At 53.8% G+C, this 23,357-nt stretch overlaps 1 protein-coding gene across 7 annotated transcripts in view; it reads right to left on the bottom strand.

Annotated features, from left to right (window-relative positions):
• SLC39A11 (solute carrier family 39 member 11) overlaps positions 1-23,357 on the bottom strand; it is a 251,285-nt gene that overhangs the window by 198,508 nt on the left and 29,420 nt on the right. For all 7 annotated transcript variants that reach the window (XR_007629324.1, XR_007629326.1, XR_007629325.1 and 4 more), the window contains exon 6: positions 11,934-12,104. Coding sequence is in view for 2 of the 7 variants with exons in the window: in XM_050319226.1 (XP_050175183.1) it covers positions 11,934-12,104 (171 nt within the window). In the remaining 5 variants the exon portion in view is untranslated. The remainder of the gene's footprint in view (positions 1-11,933; positions 12,105-23,357) is intronic.

Raw genomic sequence — 23,357 nt, 5'->3', positions numbered from 1 at the left:
CTGCTCCCAGAGCACCTTCACGCTTGGCCTGAGGTCCCCAGGTCCCCTGTGCTCATCCCAGCACAGGGAGGGCACTGGGATGTGTGGATCCTGCTGTCACAGCCTGGGTTTTATTCCTACTTTAATTTCACTTCAGTGCCCCATCAGCAGAGCTGCAGAACAGCACAAGATGTTCCGTGTGGTTGAGCCAGGAGGACAGTGACGGCGTTCCCGCCTGCTCCAATCCACAGGAGCGCAGGAATTGGTTGGGATGGGCTTTGGGACGAGGCCCAGCACTGATCCATCTGCTCCCCCTCAGCATGGAAAGCTCTGTGTGCTCCCACTCCGTGCTGGGATGTTCCTGGGGAGGTGAAAGCACTGCAGCCCCAAGGGGGACGGGTGGGCTCCCGAGATGCTGCATCCCTGGGGAGCTCCGGGTTCCAGGGGCGTGTCCTGCCTTGGGACTCGCCCAAAAAGCGCCAAGTGCTGCACCTTCCAGGGAGTTGTTCTCCTTGGCAGGGATGAGGGGGAGCTTTGCTCAGGCAGGAGGGAGGTGCTGCCATCGAGGCAGCCCATGGTAGGTGTGGGATGGTCCTGGGGCACCCGGATGCAGCTCTGTGTTGTCAGACTCAAACCAGCCCTGACACCAAAGTCCTGGACGAGGATAATGTACAAAATCCACAAATGACCTTAAAAGTAAGAGATTTACCCAGGAGATGCTCCTGCTTTGAAAGCTGCTTCACTTTCCCTGGTCTGAAATCTGGTTTTGCCCACTTCCCTGGCCTGAAATCACCTTCTGCTGCTGCTGCCCCGAGCAGGGAACGATGTTTCTTTGCTCTGCTGCTCTCCAATATGTATTTTCCAAGGATCAGTGGAGCAGCACCATGTCCAGGCTCACACAGCTCACCCCAGCACTTCCACTGCAAACTCCACACGAGCCTGAAGTTCAGAGATCAACTCAAGAGTTGACTCATTCCATCCCAAACCTCCCCCTTATGGCCCGAGCTGGGCAAGCTGCAGGAACAGGTGAAATTAAGCAGACTGTGATTTCAAATCCTATTCAGGGCAGCTTATGGAGCCAGGCAGGGATCAGAGCCTTCTGTTTGGATCAACAGGCAGGAGAACCCTGCAGCAAACCCCTGCTCCAGGCTCCGTTTGGGAGCGTGGAATGAGCTTCACAGCCACTGTGGGAAGCCTCTTGTAATCCTCAGAACAGGCCTGTTCACAAAACCAAAATTAAAGCCCTTCAGATTCCCTGGAAATCCAAGCCATAAACAGGAGGCACCACTCAGGGCCTCAATAAACTACAGCGTGAGTAAAACCCCGGGTTTTATGTGACCCTCATCTGCCACAAAGACCAAGGAAACAGGCACTGGTTAGGAAAAAACACCCTGCAGGAATGGCAAAAGCAAGAATCCACTAAACCAAATCCTTTTTTCTCTCTCCACGTTGTCACCACATAGGCAAGATTTCAGGGATAAAGAAAACAACACTGGAGATCCCTTATTGGGATAGTGGCTGGAGCATGTGTTTTGCAGGCAGTAACACCTCAAGGATCAGGGATCAGAGGGTTTAGGGGTGGGTTTTCCCCTCCTCCTGATGTACAAGCAGGTTAGGATGGCAGTGAGGGGAACACAGACCTGTTATCCCTCAGCTTCTCCCAAGCCTCCCACTCTCCAGGAGGATGTGCTTGGCAGGGTCCCAGCAGCACAACCCACCCATCACCCACCCAGGGGTGCCTCTGCCTGAAAAATATCCTTGCAGGAAATTTGCCTAGAAACACCCTCGTGGGAAACTCCCCTGGGATGCAGCACAGCAGGGAAGGTGGAGGAGGATTCGTGGAGATGATAAAATGAGAAGCAACTCACAAATCACACAGTCAAAATCCTGGGCTTGGAGGGAAGGCAAAAATTAGAGGAAAAGCAGGATTGATCAGAGCCTTCTATCTGCAAAGCACCAGAGCTCTGCCTGCGGGGCCATCAGATTTCAGGGCAGGTGAGGGGAGCACAGCTCAGCAGAGCTCTGTGCCTGCAGAGCTTGGGAAGAAACAGAAGGAATTATGGATTTCACAGCAGGAAATGCCTTTCTCTGTGAGGAAAGGACAGTGGGTGATGCTGAGACAACCCTTTTTGTGAGCCAAGGCACTCCCAAAGCGAGACAGGACCGTGGGTACCAGCACATCCCAAAAGCATCCTCTGATTAAACAGAACCTGCTGGGCTCATCTGCCCCAGTCCTGCACCACCTGCACATCCCTCAGTGCTGGGAACCCCCAGCCTGGCAGCACTGAGGGAGCTGGAGTGACAGGTTCTGCTCCTGTGAGGATTTATGGAGCTAATTCTCCTGGGTCAGCAAATGAACACGCTTCCTCCAGGAAGGTACTACAGATGCCAACGTGTCATCAATTATTCATCCTGCTCTTTGAAGAGCTGTTAAGTTCCTAGTGGGAAATTAATCTTGCTATAATGAGGTTTGTATTTCTCTAAGAATTTAAGCACATCCCTGTTGCCACTATTCAGAGTTTTTTCCCTCGGGACTGAATTCCAGTTTCCTCCAGGAGACATCATTTTGCCATCGCTGCACAGGAAGGCACAGAGTTTACCAGATTTCAGGGATTTTCGTGTTTCTACATCCCCACCACTACAGAATGAGCAAGCAGGAGGTGAAAGTCATTTCAGAACGACTTTTTTTTTTTTTTCATTCCATGAGAATCACAGAATTGGTTTGGGTTGGGAAGGACCTTAAAGACTCTCTAATTTCCAATCCCCTGCCATGGGCAGGGACACCTTCCACTGGCCCAGGTTGTTCCGAGCCCTCTCCAACCTGGCCTGGGTCACTGCACATCTGGGATGGTGCAAACACAAAGCTGACAGAAGGTGAAACACCTGAAAAGCTTCTGACATGCCCAGACAACTCAACTGCAGATAAGAACTAATGGTGCAGCTTTGCCTCCAAGCTTTCCAGGGACTGGGTCCCATCAAGGCTGTGCAAGAGGTGATGAAAAGCAAGCAGGTGATGACAGGGTCAAACCAGCCATCACCTGGAAAAACAAACAGCTCCAATTCCCAGCTCAGCAGTGCTTGACAGCAGCACAGACACACAGGAGACCCAAAGGTGTTACAGAGTGAAGTCATTTCGGTGGGAAAAGTCCTCTGGGATCACTGAGTCCACCCTTAACCCAGCACTGCCAAGGCCCCCACTAAACCATGTCCCATGAGTGAAAGAGCCATTAAAAGAGGATTTAAGTCCTAATGGGCTACCAAATGCCTGACCCTGGGCTGTCTGTCCCAAGCAATTTCCCAGGAGCTTTACCTGAGAAAAGCCTCCAGAAGTGGGTGCTCCCACCAGCAAACCCAGTGCAAGCAGCACACTCGAGGTGGGGACCAGCCCGAGCTGCTCAGGGCAAATCCAGGAGGATGTGACACAACTGGGCAACCCATGGCAAGAGATCCAGGGAAAAGCCAGCCCAAGGGAAGCCCGTGGCCTTGTGAGGGATTGTGGGCATTAAACCAAGTGGAATTTGGGAGGTAGGAGCAAATTCCCCTAATGCCTCCTCCTGGTTTACCCCAAAGGAGCCAGACCATCCTCATCCCAACCTGTTCCACTTTTCTCCCCCTTTCAATCCATTGAGCTGCACCAGCTAAACAGGAGCTGACAAGGCACTTTACACCTGATTTTAAAGAATTAAAGTCAGTGCCCAACAGCCCATTGGTCATGGAAATGCTTCTCTGAAAGAAGAAAACCCATTCCCGAATTAACAAACCAGAACTAATCTAGAAGCAGTGACTGACCTGGAAATGGGCTCTCCCTGACCCCACAGCACCTGAATCCATCACGGATATTTAATATTTCATTTCCAGCACGCAAATGGTTTCTCACCCCAGTGCTCACCGATGTTCAATGTGACAGACCTGCGAGATCTGGTGGGGACAGGAAAGCAGTGCAGCCTCCAACATGCACATTTCAGCAGACTTTGATTCCAGCCGGTGAAAATCCTGCATTTAATTGGCTTTTGTCACCTTTGTGGCTGTTCCTGCTTATAAAACAGCGATCACCGACTGCAAACGATGCCACAGAGATAAATGTGTGTTATCAGCTCTCTCTTGACTGTCCAAGTGTCTGCCTCCAAATGAGTTTTTGACATATGAGCTGCTGTCAGAGGGGCATTGCAGACCCCACGCTCTGCCCCCTCTGACAGTGCCAGTGTGATGGGCTGAGACACCCCCCTGGCTGCACTTCCCACCCGTGCCCGTGTCAGGCATGGAATTACCTTTACATCAGGTTGTCACTGCACCCAGACCCGGAGCCTCAGCTTCCATCTGCCCAGGAGGAGCACAGGGAAGTCCTGAGGCAGCCAAGCCAGTGGCCATGGAGCCAAAGGCAGCCCAGAGCCCGAGAGCAGCACCCACAGCTGGGGATGTCACCGGCACCCAGTGCCGGCACCTTGCCCGGCCGCCTTCCCACACTCCCCACCTCCCTGCACAGAAGCTTTGACGACTTGGAGCAAGTCATTTCCATCCACCGAGGTGCTTAATAGATGAAAACGTCAAAATATGTGCTGATGAGGCACCAATTACCGGGAGGTTTAATGAAAGGTTGAGGCAACCTCTCGCAGAGCGCTCGGGCTCCTCCTGACCCTGTGTGAGTCACTGCGTGGGGAACGAGTACCCAGCCCTGCCTCCATGGCTGCATCCCACCTGACCTTCCCCCTCTCCCCTCGCTGCTCATGGAGCCATCACATCACATCACAGCACTACCAGCAGCCCCAGCTCACCCCTGATCCATCCTCGTCCCTCTGGAGATCCAGTCAGAGATGTGACGGGCAGCACACGGAAGCCAGGGCAGCACACGGAGGCCACGTCCCAGATGGATTTTTCTCCCCGGGGCAGAAAACACTGTGAAAAACTCCTGACTGTTCAGATCTCTCTGAGCTGACCCCAGGGCCAGCAGTCTCCTCTGCTCCCCTCAAGCTCCATGGAAGTGCTGCCCCACGTGCTTCCCACCAACACCTCCCCTTACCTGAATCTTCCTTTCACCCTCCTGGCTGGAATGAAAGCTGCAGGGAAACCTTTTCCTCTTTTTCCTTACTAAAAGGAACACCTTTCAGTAGGAACCCGAGGTGCTCCAAGAGTGCCCAGGAGTAGCCACTACTAGCCAGGCCAGCGGCATAAGTGGCAGGGAAAGGAGGGATGCTGTAATTCCAGGAAGAGGCATCGCCCAGACGAGGCACAGATTAATTGGCACGGCTAAATGGCTCCCATTCTCACGCTCTGCCGACCCCCAGCGGGCTCCCAAATGCTTATTAAAGTAACAACAATTGTAAAACAGTCTCAATTTCAATAGATCAACAAAAAAAAATCCAAACATCATCCCAAATGAATGTTCCCAGCCTTTAATGGATCTCGGAGAATATTCGTATAAATAATCACTTCTCTTTATAATTGAGATGCAATATCACACTCATTGCCCCAGCCTTCCCTTGGGAGGCTGAGAACACGGGAGTGCCTGTCCCAGGAGAATGAATCCAATCAATTTTTGCTAATGACAAAGTAACCAGCCTGGAAATCACCCCCCTCCCAAGGAACACCAATCTGACAGCACAGCACGGAACCTCTGCGCTCCCACCACCACCCACAACCTCCTCTGGCAACAGGCAGGCTGCTCCCATCCTCAAATTCACCATCAGCTGGGGATCTGCTCCACCTCAGATGGGAGCAGCTCTTGGAACTGGTGGTCAAGCTCTGCCTGAACCTTTTTGGCTGGTTTGAGGTTTAAAAGGTTGCAGCATCCAACATCCCAGCTCGGAACCACCGGCAGAACACACTGAACCTGGACTCAACCCCTGCAGGGAGCTCCCCCGGGAGACATCAAACAGCCCATGGGGCAGGTACAGACCTCCCTGTGGAGCTCCCCCCCTCACCAGTGGGAAGATATCCTTTAGTTTTGGACGTGTCTCCACCAGCTGAGAACACCAAGAAGCACTTTGCACACCTTCATCCCGCACCTTCATCAGCACCCAGGAGCTGGTGTTGGCACAGGCCAGCCAAGGATGGGACTAAATCCCTGCCCACCACTGGACATGGTCACAACAGGGGACTGGGCCGAGGGATGACAACGTTGGGGTCCCCACCAGCTGCCTCCCCCCCCAGCTCAGGGATTCATTTCCCCTCCCAGTGCGAGCTGCTGGCACAAACCCATCAGCACAGCCAGCACCACAGCTCCTGTCTGCTCCTCCCCAGACAGCCATAAAGCAGGAGACACAAACCACATTAAAACTGGGTAAAGCTGGAAGAAGCCATAAAGACAAGCCAGTGTCCAGGCAGCTCCCCAATCCAGGCAGCAGTTGTCACTCCTGGGGCTGTCCCCAGCCAAATGCCACCGTGCAGAGGGTGGCAGGCAGGTCTCACACCCTCCACCCCCAGGGCACTCGGCTGAACCGCTCTCCTGCCCAGGAGAAGCTGCAAATGAGCATGTTTGAAATCAATTTGACATTTCCCATCCCTTGGTAGAGCCTTCCCTTCCTTCCCCCATTCCTTGGGATCAAACAGAGCAGCAGCACTTGCTGCCAGACTCTGCAGGGACAGAGGGGTGCCACGGGGATGGGCAGGAGGTGCCTGGCTTAAATCTGTCACCAGCACAGGAACTGCCCCTGGAAGTGAAGGACTCGGCCGTGCCTGATGCCAGAGCAGTGACAGGGGCACAGGCAGGGTGCAAATCCTGCACCTCTGCTCCACACCAATCCCAGCTGCCCCTTCCCCTGGCCCTCACTCCAAGCATGGGCCAGAACATGACCTACAAGTTTTGGGGCTAAATCTCTCCCTCCTGGGCAAGAGAGAAGGAGGATCCCCCAAAACCCCACCACATGCCAGGCATGGTGCCAGTGCCAACCCGGGGTTCAGCCTCTTGCTGCCATCTACAAGGGCAGTCCTGAGGGCAAAGAACCTGGACACTCCACCTGGGGGGACTGCAGGAACCTTCCCATCCCACTGAAGCTTCCCAGGAGTCTCACTCATCCTTCCCATAGCTGTCACCACCTAAAAGTTTCTCCTTCCAGCATTTTGTCCCTCCTGCACACAGTGACACCCCCCATGCCCCCCTTCTCCTGCAGCACCTCCACCACCACAGCCAGGATTTGTTCCGTATTTAGCTCACACACTCAGTCCTGCTCCTCAATTTGTTCCTTCTCATTAAAAATAAATAAATCCTAGCTTGTTAATGGGTTTCTGGCAGTGGGAACTGGAGACAAAGCCTCAGGTGGAGCCATGTGAGATTTAGGGGGTGAGCAGGGGACATCAGAGCCACCTCTCACCGTGACCCAGTGACTCCGTGCACGGCGCCACTGCCACGTTCCATCAGCCCTTCCCAGACACCTCCATCTAATGGTGACACTTGAGGCAGAAACATCAGAGCAAACACGGAGGGGCTGGACTGCATACAGGAAAGTGAGAGATTTTCCTGCAGGAAGGGAAGGCTGGAGCACAGAGGATGGTCCAGCTCTGTCCCAGCTCCCGGGATGTGCTCCCAGCCTGTGCCGGGGTCTGGGGCCACCCAGCTCTGCCCAGCACATCCCAAGGAAACAGGAAAACTCAGGTTTCCTTGGCAACGTTTGGGTGGCTGGAAGCATCACCTCATGCCTGGCAGGAACCAGCCCTGCTGCCTTCCCAGGAGGATGCTCCCTGCCGGTGATGCTCTGAGGGTGATGGAGGGATGGGGCACCACTGGAGTTGGGGCCATCCCAGCCAGGTCCCTGCTGTCAGCTGAGAGGATTTTGGGGATCAGAGACAATTCCCCATAGCCAGAGGAAAGCAAGGCAGGGCATGGACACAACCAACACCTGCAACCCCTTCCCCATCTCACTGCCACAGACAGTTGGAGAACACAGCCCTGGTCCTGTCCTCCACCCCTCCTGGAGCAGTGTGAGCATTAGGGGCTCCCACACCATCTCCATGCTAGGGGATCCCCCAGAATCCCACAGCAGGGCCATCCCTGCCTGCACACCCACAGCTGGGCTCGGAGCACAGCAGATCCCTCCAGGAGCTCCCCGGGCTCTGGCCCCACATCCCCCACCCTGCCAGGCTCTCCTCCCCCTCCAAAACAAGCACAAAGAGAAAGGCTGTTCAGCTCACACCTCACTAATTGTTATTTGTGATACACCAGTAACATTTTAATTAATCTGAAGTCTTCAGCATAACAGCCACCCAAGGTACAAAGATAAACCAGAATAAACAGGGCTTGATTAAATACATAATTAATGTTCTACTAAACCCAGCATATATGAATATTAATTAGCAGGAAGAGTCTGCAGTTTGGCATCTCCTGTCATTATCAATTGGCATTCCCAGCTTTGGAGCAGATTACCCAACCTTTCCTTGCTGGCAGAGCCCATGAAACACAAACTGACTGTGGGAGCTTGGGCTGTGCGTTCCATTATCTCACCCCCACAATATCCTGCTTCCAGCCTGAAACCAAAGATAGAGGCACTGCCAAGACCAAAACCAGCTCATCCCTAAAATGGGATCAAAGTCAATAAAACAATCCTCTGCTGGCAACAGCAGGGGAGCCCATTCCCCATCAGCACGGGAGGAGAACAGGGATGGGAAGCCGGTCCTTGAAGGGTTTTAATCACCAGACAAAGGGACTTTAGGTAGAGTTTGGGCTCAGATGTGAGGATTCTGAGGAGCAAGAGCAGCTCCAGCCCATCAGAGGCACTTGGGCAGCTCAGTGACCTGACAAGGTGAACGTGGACACCCCACCAGCTGCATCTCCCTCACTGCAGCAACCAGAGCATTGCCAAGGGATGTGGAATTTTATGAAGCATTGTGAAGGTACAGGTAGGACAGAAAACCCTTGGGAACTACCTGGACAACCTCTGTGTGAGTGCACTGAGCTTACAGGGAAGCAGAGCTAACACCAGAGCTGTGTGCTTCTGCCAAAGGAAGCTGGAGAAGGAAAGGCTCTCGAGAGATCCCTCTGATGCCTTTGAGTACTTCTTTAAGTACTTACAAAGGATTATGTTCCTTTGAAGAGCTTATAAAAAAGATGGAGAGTGACTTTTTACACAGGCAGTTAGTGATAGCACAGGGAGGAACAATTTTAAACTGAAAGAAGGAAAATTTAGATTAAATGTTAGGAAGTAATTCTTCCCAGGGAGGGTGGGGAGGCCCTGGCACAGGCTGCCCAGAGGCAGCTGTGGCTGTCCCTGGATCCCTGGAAGTGTCCCAGGCCAGGTTGGATGGGGCTTGGAGCAACCTGGGATAGCAGGAGATGTCCTTGCCCATGGCAGGGAGTGGAACTGGATGAGCTTCAAGGTCCCTTCCAACCCAAACCATTCCATGACTGATGAGCAGAGCGTGATTTTCCCGTGGCAGGAGCATCCCCAACATCCCAGCTCAGCACCTCCCACCTCCCCCAGCACAGGCACTGCCGAGGTGTCATTACACTGCAGGAGTCTGTGCTAATTATAGCAGCCTTTCCTCTGGCAGGGCTGCTAATTGAGGGAGAGCATTACAGTGTTTCCAAACCCTGCTCCACATCAGGGGCCGCGGCGGATCCGAGAAGCGCCGCCGGTGCTTTTTCTGGGAAAGCAGAAGGAATTCAGAGAAAGCTGAGCCCAAATCGCTGCTCAGCGAGGCTGGACCAGCACCTGCTTCGTGCCAGAGAGAGCAGAGAGCTGGTGAAGAGCAGGGCTGGCCACGAGCTCCTGATTCAATCAGTCTGAATTATGTATTGGGGTGCAATCAGTGCCAGCACCCCGTGCCTGCAGGAAGGGCTCCAGAGCATGAGGGCAGGCGTGGAATCACATCCAGCCTCTGCCACTTCAAACCCCTGTCTGCCTTTGGGCACGTCCCCACTGAAAGGAGGATGCTGGTCAGGGCTCTGCCACTGGTGAGTGGCCCCACTGGGCACAAACAGGCACCGTCACCCACCCAGCACCACTGTGGGGCTGCTGAAAGGGCAGGAAAAGAGCAGGAGGGGGACTTGGGGGACAAGGATTGGTAGGAACAGACCCCCCCCACTGAACTGAGCGTCCAGGCAGCGGCTCACACACCTCTCTGGGTATTAAGCTTTAATATTGTGACCTTTAAGATGCAAGAGAGAATTTCAAACCGTCTGTCACCATCCCAAGGTGGCTTTGTGCTCTTTCAGGAGCAATGAAAGGGCAGACCAGCATCTCTGTGGCAGCCAGGGCCATGTCACCATTAACCTCCCCCTGCGGGCGATGCTTTGTTCCCTCCTCTACAGAACTTTCTCTCTTTGCTGGTGGCAGACAGGAATCCCCAGCCCAGCAGCCAGATGACACCTGGCTCTTCACCCTGGCTCCCAGACACATCATCGTTTGAGGGATGAAATCCAATTACAGTTTGCTCAGTACAAACGTCTTCCTTTTCTTTTGGTGTGTGGGTAATTTAAAGCTCCCTCCTTGCCTTGTCTGCCAGGGATCTGCCTCCCCCAGCAACACAAGGAGCTGGACCACGGCATCAGTTATCCACCCATAATTAATACAGAATAAAGGGATGAGAAGGGACAAATGTTTTGCTGCTGCTGACAAAGTGAAGCAGGTTCATGTACAGAAACAGCCTGTGCTGGTGATGCACAGGCAGATCCCCCACGAAAGCAGCAGCAAAGCTTCCTTATCGGCATAAAGAAACCCTGGCCAGCTGGGTGCCCTGAGGGTGGGGCCAGGAGCACCCAAGGGTGCTGTGAGTCAGTAACCAGCTGGAAGGAAGCAATTCCTGCCCCGAGCCCAGCGAGCAGCTCTCGGTGCCGAAGGATCGAACACCCACGCGCAGCCGAGAGCTCACCGAGCGTTCACCTCGACTGCTTCAATGCCAGGGTGCCCTTGCAGGGCAGAAACACAGGATGTGCGGCCACAGCCCCGTAACACAGCCTTCCCACCCGGGCACACCATCCTGAGATGGAATTTCAGCCGGATGTCCTGGCACTGGGTCAGAGTGACACTCTCAGAATCACAGAGTGACAGCGCCAGGCAGCTCCTCCCGCCCTGGCTCCGATGGATGGAGCGAGTCCTGAGCCCAGAGCTCCCACACTGACAGCATCCACCCCCTCGCCAACAAGGAAAGCATGGCTCTTCCCAAGGCACTCAGCACTTTTCCCCACATTTACAGACCAAAGTTATGCAGAAAAGCTTTTCCCCATTCCCCCTTGCGCCCACCCCAATCCCAGCTCCAACCTGAGCCGGGCAGAGCCAGCAGAGATGGGAGAAAGGAAAAGGGAGGGGAAGGAGAAGAGGAGGAGGAGGGAGGGAGAGGAGAGGAGACCAGGAAAGAATCACTGGAAAAGGTTGCCTTATATTACTTTAAACATCTCCAAGAATTGCAGAGCAGAGGAACATCCTCAGCTGTTACAAAGCGATCTCATCAGCCTTTTATCGCATCTTCCTGGGACACAAAGCCCAGCCTGGCAGGACACAGCCCTCCAAGACCCAGGGCTCTGCAATTTTCCAGCTATTGTCCAAATCCCTCCCCTGAAGAAGAAAATAAACCCCAATTGTACATTCTCCTGCAGAGACACAGCGCTGCACAATGCATCCCTTGCTGGTTCACAGACCAGAAGAGAAACTAAAAGAGAGCAGAATTTGTTGTCTTTACAGCATCACCTTTCTCAATATGGCCCTGGGATTTACAGTTTTCGCCCACCACAGGCTGGCACGAGCCAGGCTGCAGATGTTCAAGGCACCAAAGGCTCTCCCTGAGCCCACAGACTCCCCCCCGAGCCCCCTCCCCGTGTGGGGTTTTGCTGCCAAGACCTCACGTGGTTCAGCCCCACCACGAGAACAAGATCTGGAAGAAGATCCTGTCAAAAGGCACCCACTCAGCGGGTGCCATCTGCGAGGAAAGGGAGGGAGAGAGGGTGGTGGCACTGTGTGATCCCCCTGGGATGGCTCTGACCCGCCTGTGAGCGGGGATGGACGCACGGACACACGGACAGGACTCACCTGGGACGTTGTGGATGGTTATAGCCAGGATCATGAGCATTATCCGCCTCCAGCTGCTGCTGCCGGCCGGGGACGCTCCATCCCTGGGCACCGGGAACGCCGGGGGGCCGTCGGGCAGGCTGGTCCCCACGCCTCTCCTCCTCTGGTAGGGCTCCCCGTTCTCACCCTTGTCTGGGGGGACAGAAAAACACCTGGCTCAGCTGAGAGGGACAGATGGACACGGCCTGGCAGCTCCTGCCCCCCTTCCCAGAAGGAGAGAGCAGAGAGAAGGAATAACACAGAGCAGAGCAGGGCTGAAGGGGTGTGTTGCCCCCTTGTTTCAGGTTAGGGTGGGGGGTTCCCACACACACTGCAGAGCCCACGGGCCATGGAGACCCCGAGGCAAAGCCCAAGTTCCTTCTCTGCCCCCTCCTCCTCCTCCAGGGAGCTGCTCCTGGTCCCACAGAGCTCCCCAGCAGCACCCCAGGCTCACACCCTGCAAAGTCCTGACTGGCAGGACAAGCTCTGGGGCTGGTGGGTGGTGAGGGTGATGAGGACAGAGCTGCCAAGACCCAGGGGGAGACTGTCCCCCACCCCACCCCACCCCAGACCTGGCAGGGCTGCAATTCCCTTGCCTTTCTGGTGAAGGAATACCCCATAGTGCTGCCTTTGGATTTCACCCCCTCACCAAGCAGGGGCACTGACCTGTATTTAAGGATCATTTCTTCCACTAAGAAAAACACTGCCATTTGCTATGATGTCACCAGACAACTCCAGCCTCTCCCAGACCTCTGCTCCCAGCAGGACCATTGCTACGGGCTCTATTTCAACCAGCTGTTTAAAAACACACCACAAAGCCCCAAGCCCACATTAGGGCTCAGAGGGGAGGAACAAGCACCGGACAGCACCACAACAAAGCCCCCCCACACACCAAACCCTTCACTGCTCACCTTCAGCACAACAAGGGCCAGAGGAGCCAAGAAATGAAGAGCTCAAATTCCTCAGCCTCACACAGCTGTAGCTTCACATCACAGATTTGACATTTAGACAACATAATTGTCTCCCTGTAGATTTATATAATTTTCTCTCCTGTCCCTTGACCCACCAGCTCCAAGACGTTTCTTTTGTGGCCAGTGCAAGGAGCTGTTTGAAATCATTTTGATGGCATGCCAATGCCTCCCCCTCCATCCTGCCATCTCCCCTTGGCACATCACACGTTGCACAGCATGTGCTTCCAGAGCCAATTAAGAACATGGGCATCAGAGGGCCCATGCAAATTGAGGGAGGTCACCTTGGCAAGGCAGAGGTGTCAGCAACACTCTGCATCCTGCCAGGTGTGACACAGAACCACACACCTGAAGGCCTCCCAGAACGGTCCTCAGCAAGACAGAGAATAAACCCAAGAATTTAATATGTTGGAAAAGGCCTCCAAGCTCATCAAGTCCGACCTGTGACAGATTCCCACTTCGTCAACCAGCCCAGAGCACTGAGTGCCACATCCAGTCGTTCCTTCAACAACCCCCCAGGGATGGGGACTCCCTGGGCAGCCCCTTCCAACCTTAAACAATCTTTTCTGTGAAGAAATCCCTCCTGCTGTCCAACCTGAACCTCCCCGTGCAGCTCAAGGTCACGCCCTCTCGATTTTTGGTACCAAAAAAAAAAAACCCAGGGTAAAGACTAAAACCCCACTGGGCAGCAGCAGAACCAGGTGGATTCCCTCCTGCCACCTCCTGTGCCACGGGAGCGTCCCTGGGTGGCATCAGCAGGGCTGCAAACAGCCACTCTCCCACCTCCCCCACCGCTCTGCAAACACAGCAAGACGCTGCCCGGATAAATATTGTCCTTGGCGGGAGCCACCCGGAGCCAGACACTTTCTGTCCCCAAATCCCAGCCCAGTCAACAACGAGCTGTAACATTTGGTGGCAGAGCTTCAGCTCCAGCCCAGCCCGTGGGGACAAAGATAAATATTTTTGTGGAGCAGCACGAGGACAAACAGATCCAGTGGAGCAGCCCGGCCAAGTCACTGCGGGAACGCTGGCACGGGAGACCCCTGGTAAAGGGGCAGCCAAGGCTGAAGCCACTTAGGGATGAAATTCCCTCCTTCTACCAGACCACTGGATTAATTTAATTGCTTGGCATGAGTTCCCTGGCCCCACAAACAGTGTTATCCTGATCTGTCCCTGCCCTACGGACTGGACAGAATGACAGATGTGGGGCCAACCCAAGCCCCCCACTCGCTGCACAGCCTCAGACCTGCACAGACACCAGGGTGACCTGAGGATGTAGAGCAGGGCAGGAACCCCCCTCCAGCACCAAAGGCTTTCCAGGGAGAAGGATAAAGGGATTATGTGACATTTAGAGACAAGAACTTACATTCAAGTGACCAAACACCAACGTTTCTCCCTTCAGAGAAAGCAACAAGTGTTTGATGAAAGCATGAGCGACCCCAATGCCCCAACAGCCAGGGCAGGGTGGGCTCCTGAGGCAGATCTTCATGCAATCATGGAATCCCAGAATGGCTGGAGTTGGAAGGGATGTTAAAAGCCCATCCAGTTCCACCCCCTGCCATGGGCAGGGACACCTCCCACTAGCCCAGGTTGTTCCAAGCCCCATCCAACGTGGCCTGGGACACTTCCAGGGATGGGGCAGCCACAGCTTCTCTGGGCAACCTGTGCCAGGGCCTCCCCACCCTCCCAGGGAAGAATTTCTTCCCAATATCCCATCTAAACCTGCTCTCCTTCAGTTTGAAGCCAGTTAATGAAAGCAAAAGCTCCACTGCTTAACCTGCCACCTGCTGAGGTGTTCAGTCCCAGCTCACTTCTGCTAAATACCTTTGTCGTTATTATTTTATTTACAACTAGTCTGCTTGCTACTATTGAAAAAAAACTGATGAAAAATAGCCTTTTTCAAGCATATTTGCAGCCCCTCCAAGGACAGCAGTGACAAAGGACAGGAAGATGCCACGGTGCCCACGGGGGTGAGGAACTCAACTCCTGCCAGCACCAAACAGGGAAAATCTGTGGGAAATAAACAGAATCGATGCAGCTTTTATAGGGAAAGTGCTGAGAGTGTTTTGAGTGGACAATTTGAACACAAAATTGCCTCTACTACAAATTATTGGTGCATTAGCAGAGGATAAAGGCAGCAACATCAACCAGGGAGACAAACCCAGCATCATTCCCCCAGCAGTGTCACAAAGAACAGTGAGACTGGTCAAGTGGCAGGATTAACTTCCAACTGCTGTTGGAAAAGATCAAAAAATACAGGATAATTACAGTGCAGTGATGGTTCCAGATCCCAGCATCAGAAAGGGGACCAGGACAACCATCACACCAAACACACCACCCAGAGCTCTCCCAGCCTGAAATCTTGCATCTCACCCAGGCTGAGGGGGACAAAACAATAATTACAGCTAAACACAGGCTTGGCTGGGAATCAGGAAAGCCTCAATAGCAAATTGGAGCGGTGATAAGAGCAGAACAAGGGGTGGTTTGTAAAGAATAGCTGACACCATCAGACAGGGTGCTCGCGAGAACGCTGCCAAGACAATTATGTGGCAAATAACTATCTGTGCCACATACATTATTTTAAATCTTGTTCCCAAAAAAATCCTTTCTATATTCTACTCGATTTATCATTATTGAATTTCTCAGTAAAGCTGCAGGGCAAAGATTCTGCCAAAAGTTTAATTACATATGTGCGGCCTGCTGCATTTTTCATATCCTCTGCAGCCAGCACTAGGAAAAAGATAAATGGCTTTGAGCATGGCTTAAACTGCTGGTGAAGTATAAAAACCAACTGGCTTCTTATCAGCATGTGAAATGGCTTTTTATTTTTGATTATTTCTTAATGAAAACTGTTTGCATTAGCTGTGAGCTCAGCTTTATTGCACAAACAGACGAGTACACTGTTTACTCTGGGCTCAAAAACCCCTCCTTCAGCTCCTGAATCCAAAGCACAGTCTATGGAGCTCTCCAGCTTTTCACACCTGCTCTAGAGCCTTCTCCTCCTCCCCACTTAGGCCTGGCTTTGGCTCTGCCTCTCTCCCCTAAGCTCTGAAGCTCAAGGTGCTCAGAGCTGCTCAGCAGAGCTGCTCAAACCCCCCCCCCCCGGCAAAGTTTCAGAGCCTCTTAAGTGGTCTGAGACCCATTTTGGACTCCATTTAGCTGCAAAACCCCACTCCAGACAGCACAGGGAGCAGGAGGAAGCCAGTACCCTCCGGCACAGGCTCTCTCTCCGGGCAGCATCCCAGAATTTCCCTTCTCCAAGCCGGAGCAAACCCACTGATGGCAATCTGGAGCCTCCTTTGGCTGAAGACACTGGAAGGAAAATCATTTCCAGCTCCAAAACCCTCCTCCGTCTTTCCCCCATCGATTCCCCCATCAAATCCTTCCAGCAAGGCTCTGCCTCACCAGGGAGGGATCTCCAGGCTCCCACAGCGACGCGAGTCCCACGCTGGGGGCTCCAGGAATTCTCCCTTCGGCTCAAACTTCCAAGGGATGAGCTGCCACCCTTGTTTATATTTGTCAGCTCCCAGCTCTGAAGTGTGGGAGAAGGGAAGCAGAGGCAGTGCCAGGCGTGGATGCACAATAGGCTTATTAAAATCGATGATTAACTGCTGCTCCACGGCAATTTGTGAAAATTGTTTGGTACCGATGCACACGGGAATGCGGGAAAGGAAGAAAAGCATCAAATACTTTTATATTGTATAATTATTATTACTCTAGAAGGGCTGCAGCCCAAACCACAGGTAGCAGCAAAGCACCTGGAGGGAACAGGAGAGCAGCAGCCACTGCTCCAGCAATCCTGCTGCCAAATTCCTCTCGGATCCCCCAAGTCCCAGCCCACACTCCACTGTCCTTATTGCCAGCACCTGCTCACTGGCAGCTGGAAGTCTGAATTACAGCTGTTCTAGGAAAACCAGGAATGCTGAGAGGCTTGGTTTGACCCTTGTCTGGGGGTGGAGAAGGGAAGAAGGAACAACTTCCTAAAGGAAATGCAAACACAAGGAGCTGACATCCCTTCCCGGGGAACAGAAGATAATTGCAGGTGAAATTCTCACCCCTGAGGGCTGAGATAGATCAGAATTACTCAGGAAATTTCTCAGACTCCCAAAGGCTCAGTAGTCAATCCCAGCCCCCTTTCCCTGCTCTGCTCCTCTCCACAAAGCCTCAGTGCTCCATTAGCTCTGAGCAGATGTAAGGAATGTGGCGTGGCCGGTGGGATTCATCCCCGTGGCACACGGGGCCAGCAGAGCTCCCGCCCTGCAACATCCCCCTGGGCTCCACCTCTGCCTGTGACACAAAGGAATCAGCACCAGACAGGTGGAGCATCTCCAGAGATCTGGAGAGAGCCTGGATGGGGGGGCAGGGGGGAATCACCCCAGGAAGGAACATCCCCCCCATCCAAAGGCTAAGGAAGGCAGTGGGAGGGTCAGCAGCACCATCCCCTGCACACCCTCACACACAGGCTGATGAGCACCATCCCCTTCTCCCCAGCCTTCTTTTCCTTCTTTTCTGACCATGAGGAAGCCCCGGGTGAGAAACTGGATCAAAATCCAGAGCCACAGCCCTGGGAAGCGGAGCCACACACACAGCACTCCACACCAGAGCAGCAGCACACACTGCCTTCCAAGGACACCATCCCCATCCTCCTTCATCTTTCCCCTTTTTTAAAGGCTTTTTCCAAGGATTATTGGCAGCACTTGGGTCTGAAGCCATCAGCCCCACTGCTCTCCAAGTGCCCATCCCACAGTGCACACAAGTGACCGAGGCCATTCTCCATGGGAGCTTGTCCTCCTCCTGAACTTCACACCCTCATCTTCCCCATCCTCCCATTCCCCCTGCAGCAGGAATTTCAGGGAGCACAGAAGGGATGCTGAAGAGCAGATGGGTGTCAGTGAGCATCTGCTGCAACGCTGCTCTTATCTCCCACCTCCAGAAGAGGTTTTAATTACCGCCAGTAATTAAGCACAGCACCTCTTGTGGGATAAGCGCCATCCCCTCGCAGACAGGGACAGGCAGAGCTGCATCCCACAGGCTCTGAGCCAGGTGGGAGTCCCGGGATGCTCCGAGCAGGTCTGACAGCCCGGATCACATCAGAGCTGCAAGGAAAACCACCAAGGGAAAAGCTTCTCTTTTAGGGAACGAGTCCCCAAAGCAGGGGCAACTCAGCTCTCAGAAGGTCTGAACGGGGAGGACAAAAATGCTGAAAAAGGAGCTCCGAGGAGCTGCCCAACTATGGTCAAACTAAGGATTTACTTTTAAAAATAGCATTTATTTACTGCTAGCAGAGCTCAGGCTGCTGGAGCAGAGAGCACAGGCTTCCCATGCTCCAGGAGCCCCCTCAGAGCAGCCACCCCAGCCCTGAGGCGGGCGTTTGGGTGGGGATGGGACACTCCTGACGCCCTGTGCAGGTTGTGGCGGCTGCAGCCCCGTCCTGCTGGCACGATCTCAGCCCCCCCCCCGACGCAATAAATTCATTTTCCAGCGTTCCAGGCAGATAAAAGAGGTCCCTGCATCTGCTCAGGCTTTCAGCGAGGCAGATAAATAGAGTGTCATGACTCACTGCCTGTCAGGCCCCGTGGTTTGCCCGGGTGTGCTCAGGAGCCTTCACAAAGGGCTGGTTAATTCGGCGTGACCGCCACTCGCTCCCCCAGACCTTGTCACTGCCCTGCCCTGCCCCAGCCCCACCAACCAGGGCACCAGCACTGAGGGCAGGGGACTCTGACACCACGCCAGGAACAACCCAGCACCCTCCCAGTGCCACCCAGCACCCAGGTGGGTCCTTCCTGCAACGCTCCCAGCGATGGCTGCGGGGCATCCCCGCTGCTGGGCACTGCCTGCCTCCCCTCCCTGCCTCTCCTGACTTTGCAAGTGCCACCTTTGTCCACCCAAACCTTGATCCTGATGCAAGAGCATCTCTCCCGGCTGCTCCAGTGATCCATCACCGTGTCTCGTGGGAAATTACACCACAGCAGCCTGAGAAGCCACACAGGCACAGAGAGGATGCACAGATGCTTCTTGCTGCCCCTCTTTATCTCCTGCAAAGCGATCCTTGGAGCTGCCACGCAACTCCTGCACCCAGGAAAGCTCCTGTCATCCCAACATGCATTTGGGTGCTCTTGTGCATGGGAAAACGAATCCATAATGCAGCTCTTGATTCAGAGGGAAAAGCATCAGAGAAATGCAACAAAGAGAAAGAACAGCACAATTTGCCCAAAGTCGGCCCAGACAAATCAACCCTCTGGAAATCTCAACTGGAGGCATTGAACCAGCACCTGATTCCTCCAGAGCCACAAAGATTCACTCCCACAGACAGCAAACCCCTCATCTTCCATGAGGATGTAGGGGACAACAGCCACAGCTTTGAAGCAGGGTCTGCCAGAGGAGGGTCCCTCACTGTACCCACTGTGGGAGGGGGATGCTCAGGAGGGACATCCCAGCACTGGGAATCACCTGAACCCCATGGCTGCACCCTCCTGCCCCAGAAATCACTGGGAAATCTCCCTGGTAAGGCTCAGGACCTCGTGGTGATGGTGCCACCCAGGCTGTTCCCAGTGAAGGACCACAACCCGAGTGACAGCGGTGACACAGCACCAGCCAAGCACATGGTGGCAACAGGCAGCACAGCCAAGGTGCTGCTGGTCCCTCAGGTGACACAGGTTTTCCGATGGCAGAAGGCAGGAGGGATGTCCAAGCCCTCCCTGACCTCCCTGCTCTGCGTTTAAAGATTAACTTCTTGGGCGAGAGCAGCGGCTCGACGCTCGCTGTAATTACATGCACCAGGTCCTTTTGAGCAAACTAATTCCTGCTAACTTCCAAGAGCCCTTTCAAGAGTTCCCAGTAGATAAAAGTGCTTCGCTGAATCATTTTATGCTGAAATTTTACACATCCGAGTTAATTTAATCACTTCATTTCCGAGGGCTGAGCTACGCTCGCGTCTCTGCTCCTTGGCAGGGAACAGCTTCTGATCTGAGTGGGATCACACACAGCCAATCTCTGAAGGGAGGGGAAAAACCACAGTCTCGTTATCCACTTGAAAAGAAAACTGGGATTTCTACCAGGAGCTATTAAGAGACCAGGCAGCAGCAGGCTGGGATGACGACCTTGGAGCCAGGAGGATGGGGCTGGTGCTGATCCCCTCCGAGCAACCCTGGCGTGGTGACACGGCCACAGCTTGGCAGAGCCATCTGCTGCCATCCCCGAGGGTCCTGGCACTGTCCTGGCACCCCCAGGCACATCTGCACACAATCCAGCTGTGCCTCCTGCCCAGGGAGGCTCCAGCATTGTCCTACTCCTCACACCCTGGAATTTAATCCACTTACTGCCACCTTACACCCGGCACGTCTGCCCTGAACCCTTCCCTCCTGCCTTTTTTTAATTAGAGCTGAATCAAAATGTGGAAATCCACAGGGCAGAAATCTCCAGGAGCAGGTACCAGTACAAACACACATTCCAGCTGTTGGAATCCCAGAGAGCAGAACACAACAGGGGTTACTCCCACTTGGTTTTTGCCACACCACCTCCCTACAGCAGTTCCAAGACACCAAACCAGGGACAGGATGAGCTGCTCAGTCCTTTTCTCCATAGTTTATCTTATTCTTTCCCCCGTCATTCCCTCAATCCAAAGTCACCTGCTCCTCCTTTCGTTCCAAAAGGACACAGTGGCTTTGGTGGAGAAATTCTCTTTGCACTTAAATTAAATTAGTCTGAAAATAAAAATCAATGAATAAACGCATTGGAGCCCAGAGGTTTAACTAGAGATGGAAGTGGCCTGGTGGAGCAGTGCCCGTAGTCATGGAATGGGTTTGGGTTGGGAGGGACCTCAGGGATCATCCAGTTCCACCCCCTGCCACGAGCAGGGACACCTTCCATGAGACCAGGTTGCTCCAACCTGGCCTTGGACACAAACCCTCGGTCCTCAGAAACAAATTCCAGCAGAACAACAGTATTTTTGCAAACAAACCAGATTTCAAAGGGATTGTGGCATGGAAGGAGACCTGGACAGCCTGGAGAGGAGCGGCACTGCCATGGCCAGTCAACCCCACGTCATCCCTCCCACTCCAGTGCAGCCACATCCCCTCCCTGAGCCCCCCAGAAAGGCTGGATGCCAACAAAACCCACAGCAAGGGGAGCAGCAGGTTCCACACCTCCCACTTCAGAGGGACCTGCTGCAGCAGGAAAACACCAGAGGGGAAGAAAACAGATTTGAACTGAGCCCTGTTAGATGAGCAGGAGCCACTGCCCACATTAATGCCAGGATCCCAGCCCTGTGCTCCTGTGTGCAGCACTGTGCAGCCAGTGGTAAATTTTTAATGGTCCTGTTTTAGGTCGTCCTCTGGGTAAAACCAGAACAGCAAACCCAGCAGGATGGGGTGAAACAGAGGCTGAGCCACAGCCCCAGCTGTGAGATGAGACTCTGGCTCAGGGTCTGGGCTCTTCCCCTTCAATAAATTCTGATTTATGGATCTGGGATGAATGGCTCCACAAGGAGAACTCCTGTCTCTGGCAGAGTTGAAGCAGAAACAGGCTGTGTGGCTCCAGCCTTTGGCTCCAGTCTGGATATCCAGGATGGCCCGAGGGGGGTCAGGGACCACCGGGATTCCCCAGCACTCGCTCCAAACCCTGCAGCAAGGACCGCAAATTTTCCAGGGATTTTGGCACCACCTGCCCCCACAGAGGGGACACAGCCCTGGCCAAGCCACACCCAGCATCATCCTCACCATCACCCCATCTCCCAGGGGCTGCTCCCAGCCCCACACAGACCCAGAGCTGGGGGAGGGCAGCAAACACCACCCCAAAATCCACTTCAAGAAGAAAAGAAGGCTCAGAGCCACGCCAGGAGCTTATGACAGAAGGAGCTGGGTTCTTTTTTTCTCCCCTGAATCCAAAGCAAATCGATCTCTCTCAGCCCGAGGTGGGAAGGCAGGGATGACTCAGCCGGCAGAACGGCGCTAAACTCCCCTTCCTGCGCTGCGGGAATTCAGCCGGGAAGCACACACGGAAAAAAACCTTCTCCTTCACACTCCCCTCTTGCATTTCAATAAAGGATGACTTTAAACAGCCTTTATCTGCCTTTTCACGGAAAAGCCTTCAGCACTGAGCATCCCAAGCTGCTCCTGTTCCCAGCTGAAGGTATTTCTGATCCCCACACGGCGGGATACGAATGGCTCTGACAATCCCAGAACCAATCCCGTAAAAAACGGGCACAGTGCACGCAGGGAGGAATATTCTGCAGGGATTTTTCACCCAGCAGTGATGCACAGCCAACACCACTGAGCCTGGCAATGGCTGCAACCCTGAGCAGCCTGAGATCCCCTCGAAGCCACTGGAATATTGAGAGTCGGGCGTGTTGGCCACCTCACTGCTCGCTGGGAAAGCTGCCAGGGTCCACCTGGAAAAGGATGGAATCATGGAATGGTTTGGGTAGGAAGGGACACTTGAGATCACCCAGTTGCAACCCCCTGCCATGGGCAGGGAACCTTCCACTGGACCAGACTGCTCCAAGCCCCAGACGTGCCATTTCAAACAGGAATAATGTTATTTTACAAACTGCATCTTCCCGGGCTGGGACAGCAGGGACCGTCCCCGTTCACACACCAGAGAGGGATTCCCGGGTGGAAAGAGCCCAAGAAATATTCTCCTGATGAATTTTAAATCCGAGCATCGCTTGTGAAAGCCGTAAATTCCCACCCCCTGGGAGCAGGGAAAGCACCACGGCACAGCCCCCCGTACAAAGGGAAGAGACGCCCACTGGCAGCAAAATAAATAAATAAGCACCATTTTAATTACACATAATTGGGAATTCAGTGCTGTTTCATCCCCACTTTCAGGCAGTTCACACCATCTGCTGTCACAGATCCGTCCCAGGGCTTTGAAGAGAATCAGTCTCAGCTTTGCTTCCTCTCTCCAGATGCCCTTGGGGATGGAGTTATCGTTGAGCATCACCCGGGAGGGCGAAATTGGGGCTCAGGGCAAGTTCTCTGCTGGAAGTGGAGCCACACAGATGGCCATGAATATGCTCAAGCTTTGTGACTCGCAGATAACACAGGTTAGAAAATAAAGAGACTCAGTTTAAGCTGACAACAATACAAATGAGAAACCACCAGGTCTTTGAAAATCCAAATAAAAGGCCTTTTGCTGCAGAGGTCCGGAGAAGCTGAGCCCTAACCCTGCTGTCACCTCCTCCCCACAGGCAGCCAGAGGCCATTGGTCCCCAGCCCATGTCCTGGGGATGGGGACACTCTCAGGGGACACATCCCCATCACACCTCCCTCACAGGCTTGGCTTGACTTGGCTCCCACTGCGGGTGCTGGGGCTGTTCCAGTCCCACCAACCCTCCTGCTTCCCCAGCCCCCAAGAAAATAAGGGAGGAGAAGCACAGTCTGAGATCTCTGCTCGTGTGCTGCAGATATTCTGCATCCAAACCCGCATGAAATCTCTG

Source organism: Myiozetetes cayanensis, unplaced genomic scaffold, assembly GCF_022539395.1.
Source record: "Myiozetetes cayanensis isolate MyiCay16 unplaced genomic scaffold, myiCay2020 scf22, whole genome shotgun sequence".
Classification (NCBI taxonomy): Eukaryota; Metazoa; Chordata; class Aves; order Passeriformes; family Tyrannidae; genus Myiozetetes; species Myiozetetes cayanensis.
The sequence above is the reverse complement of the archived record's forward strand: the minus strand, read 5'-3'. Positions and strand labels throughout refer to the sequence as shown.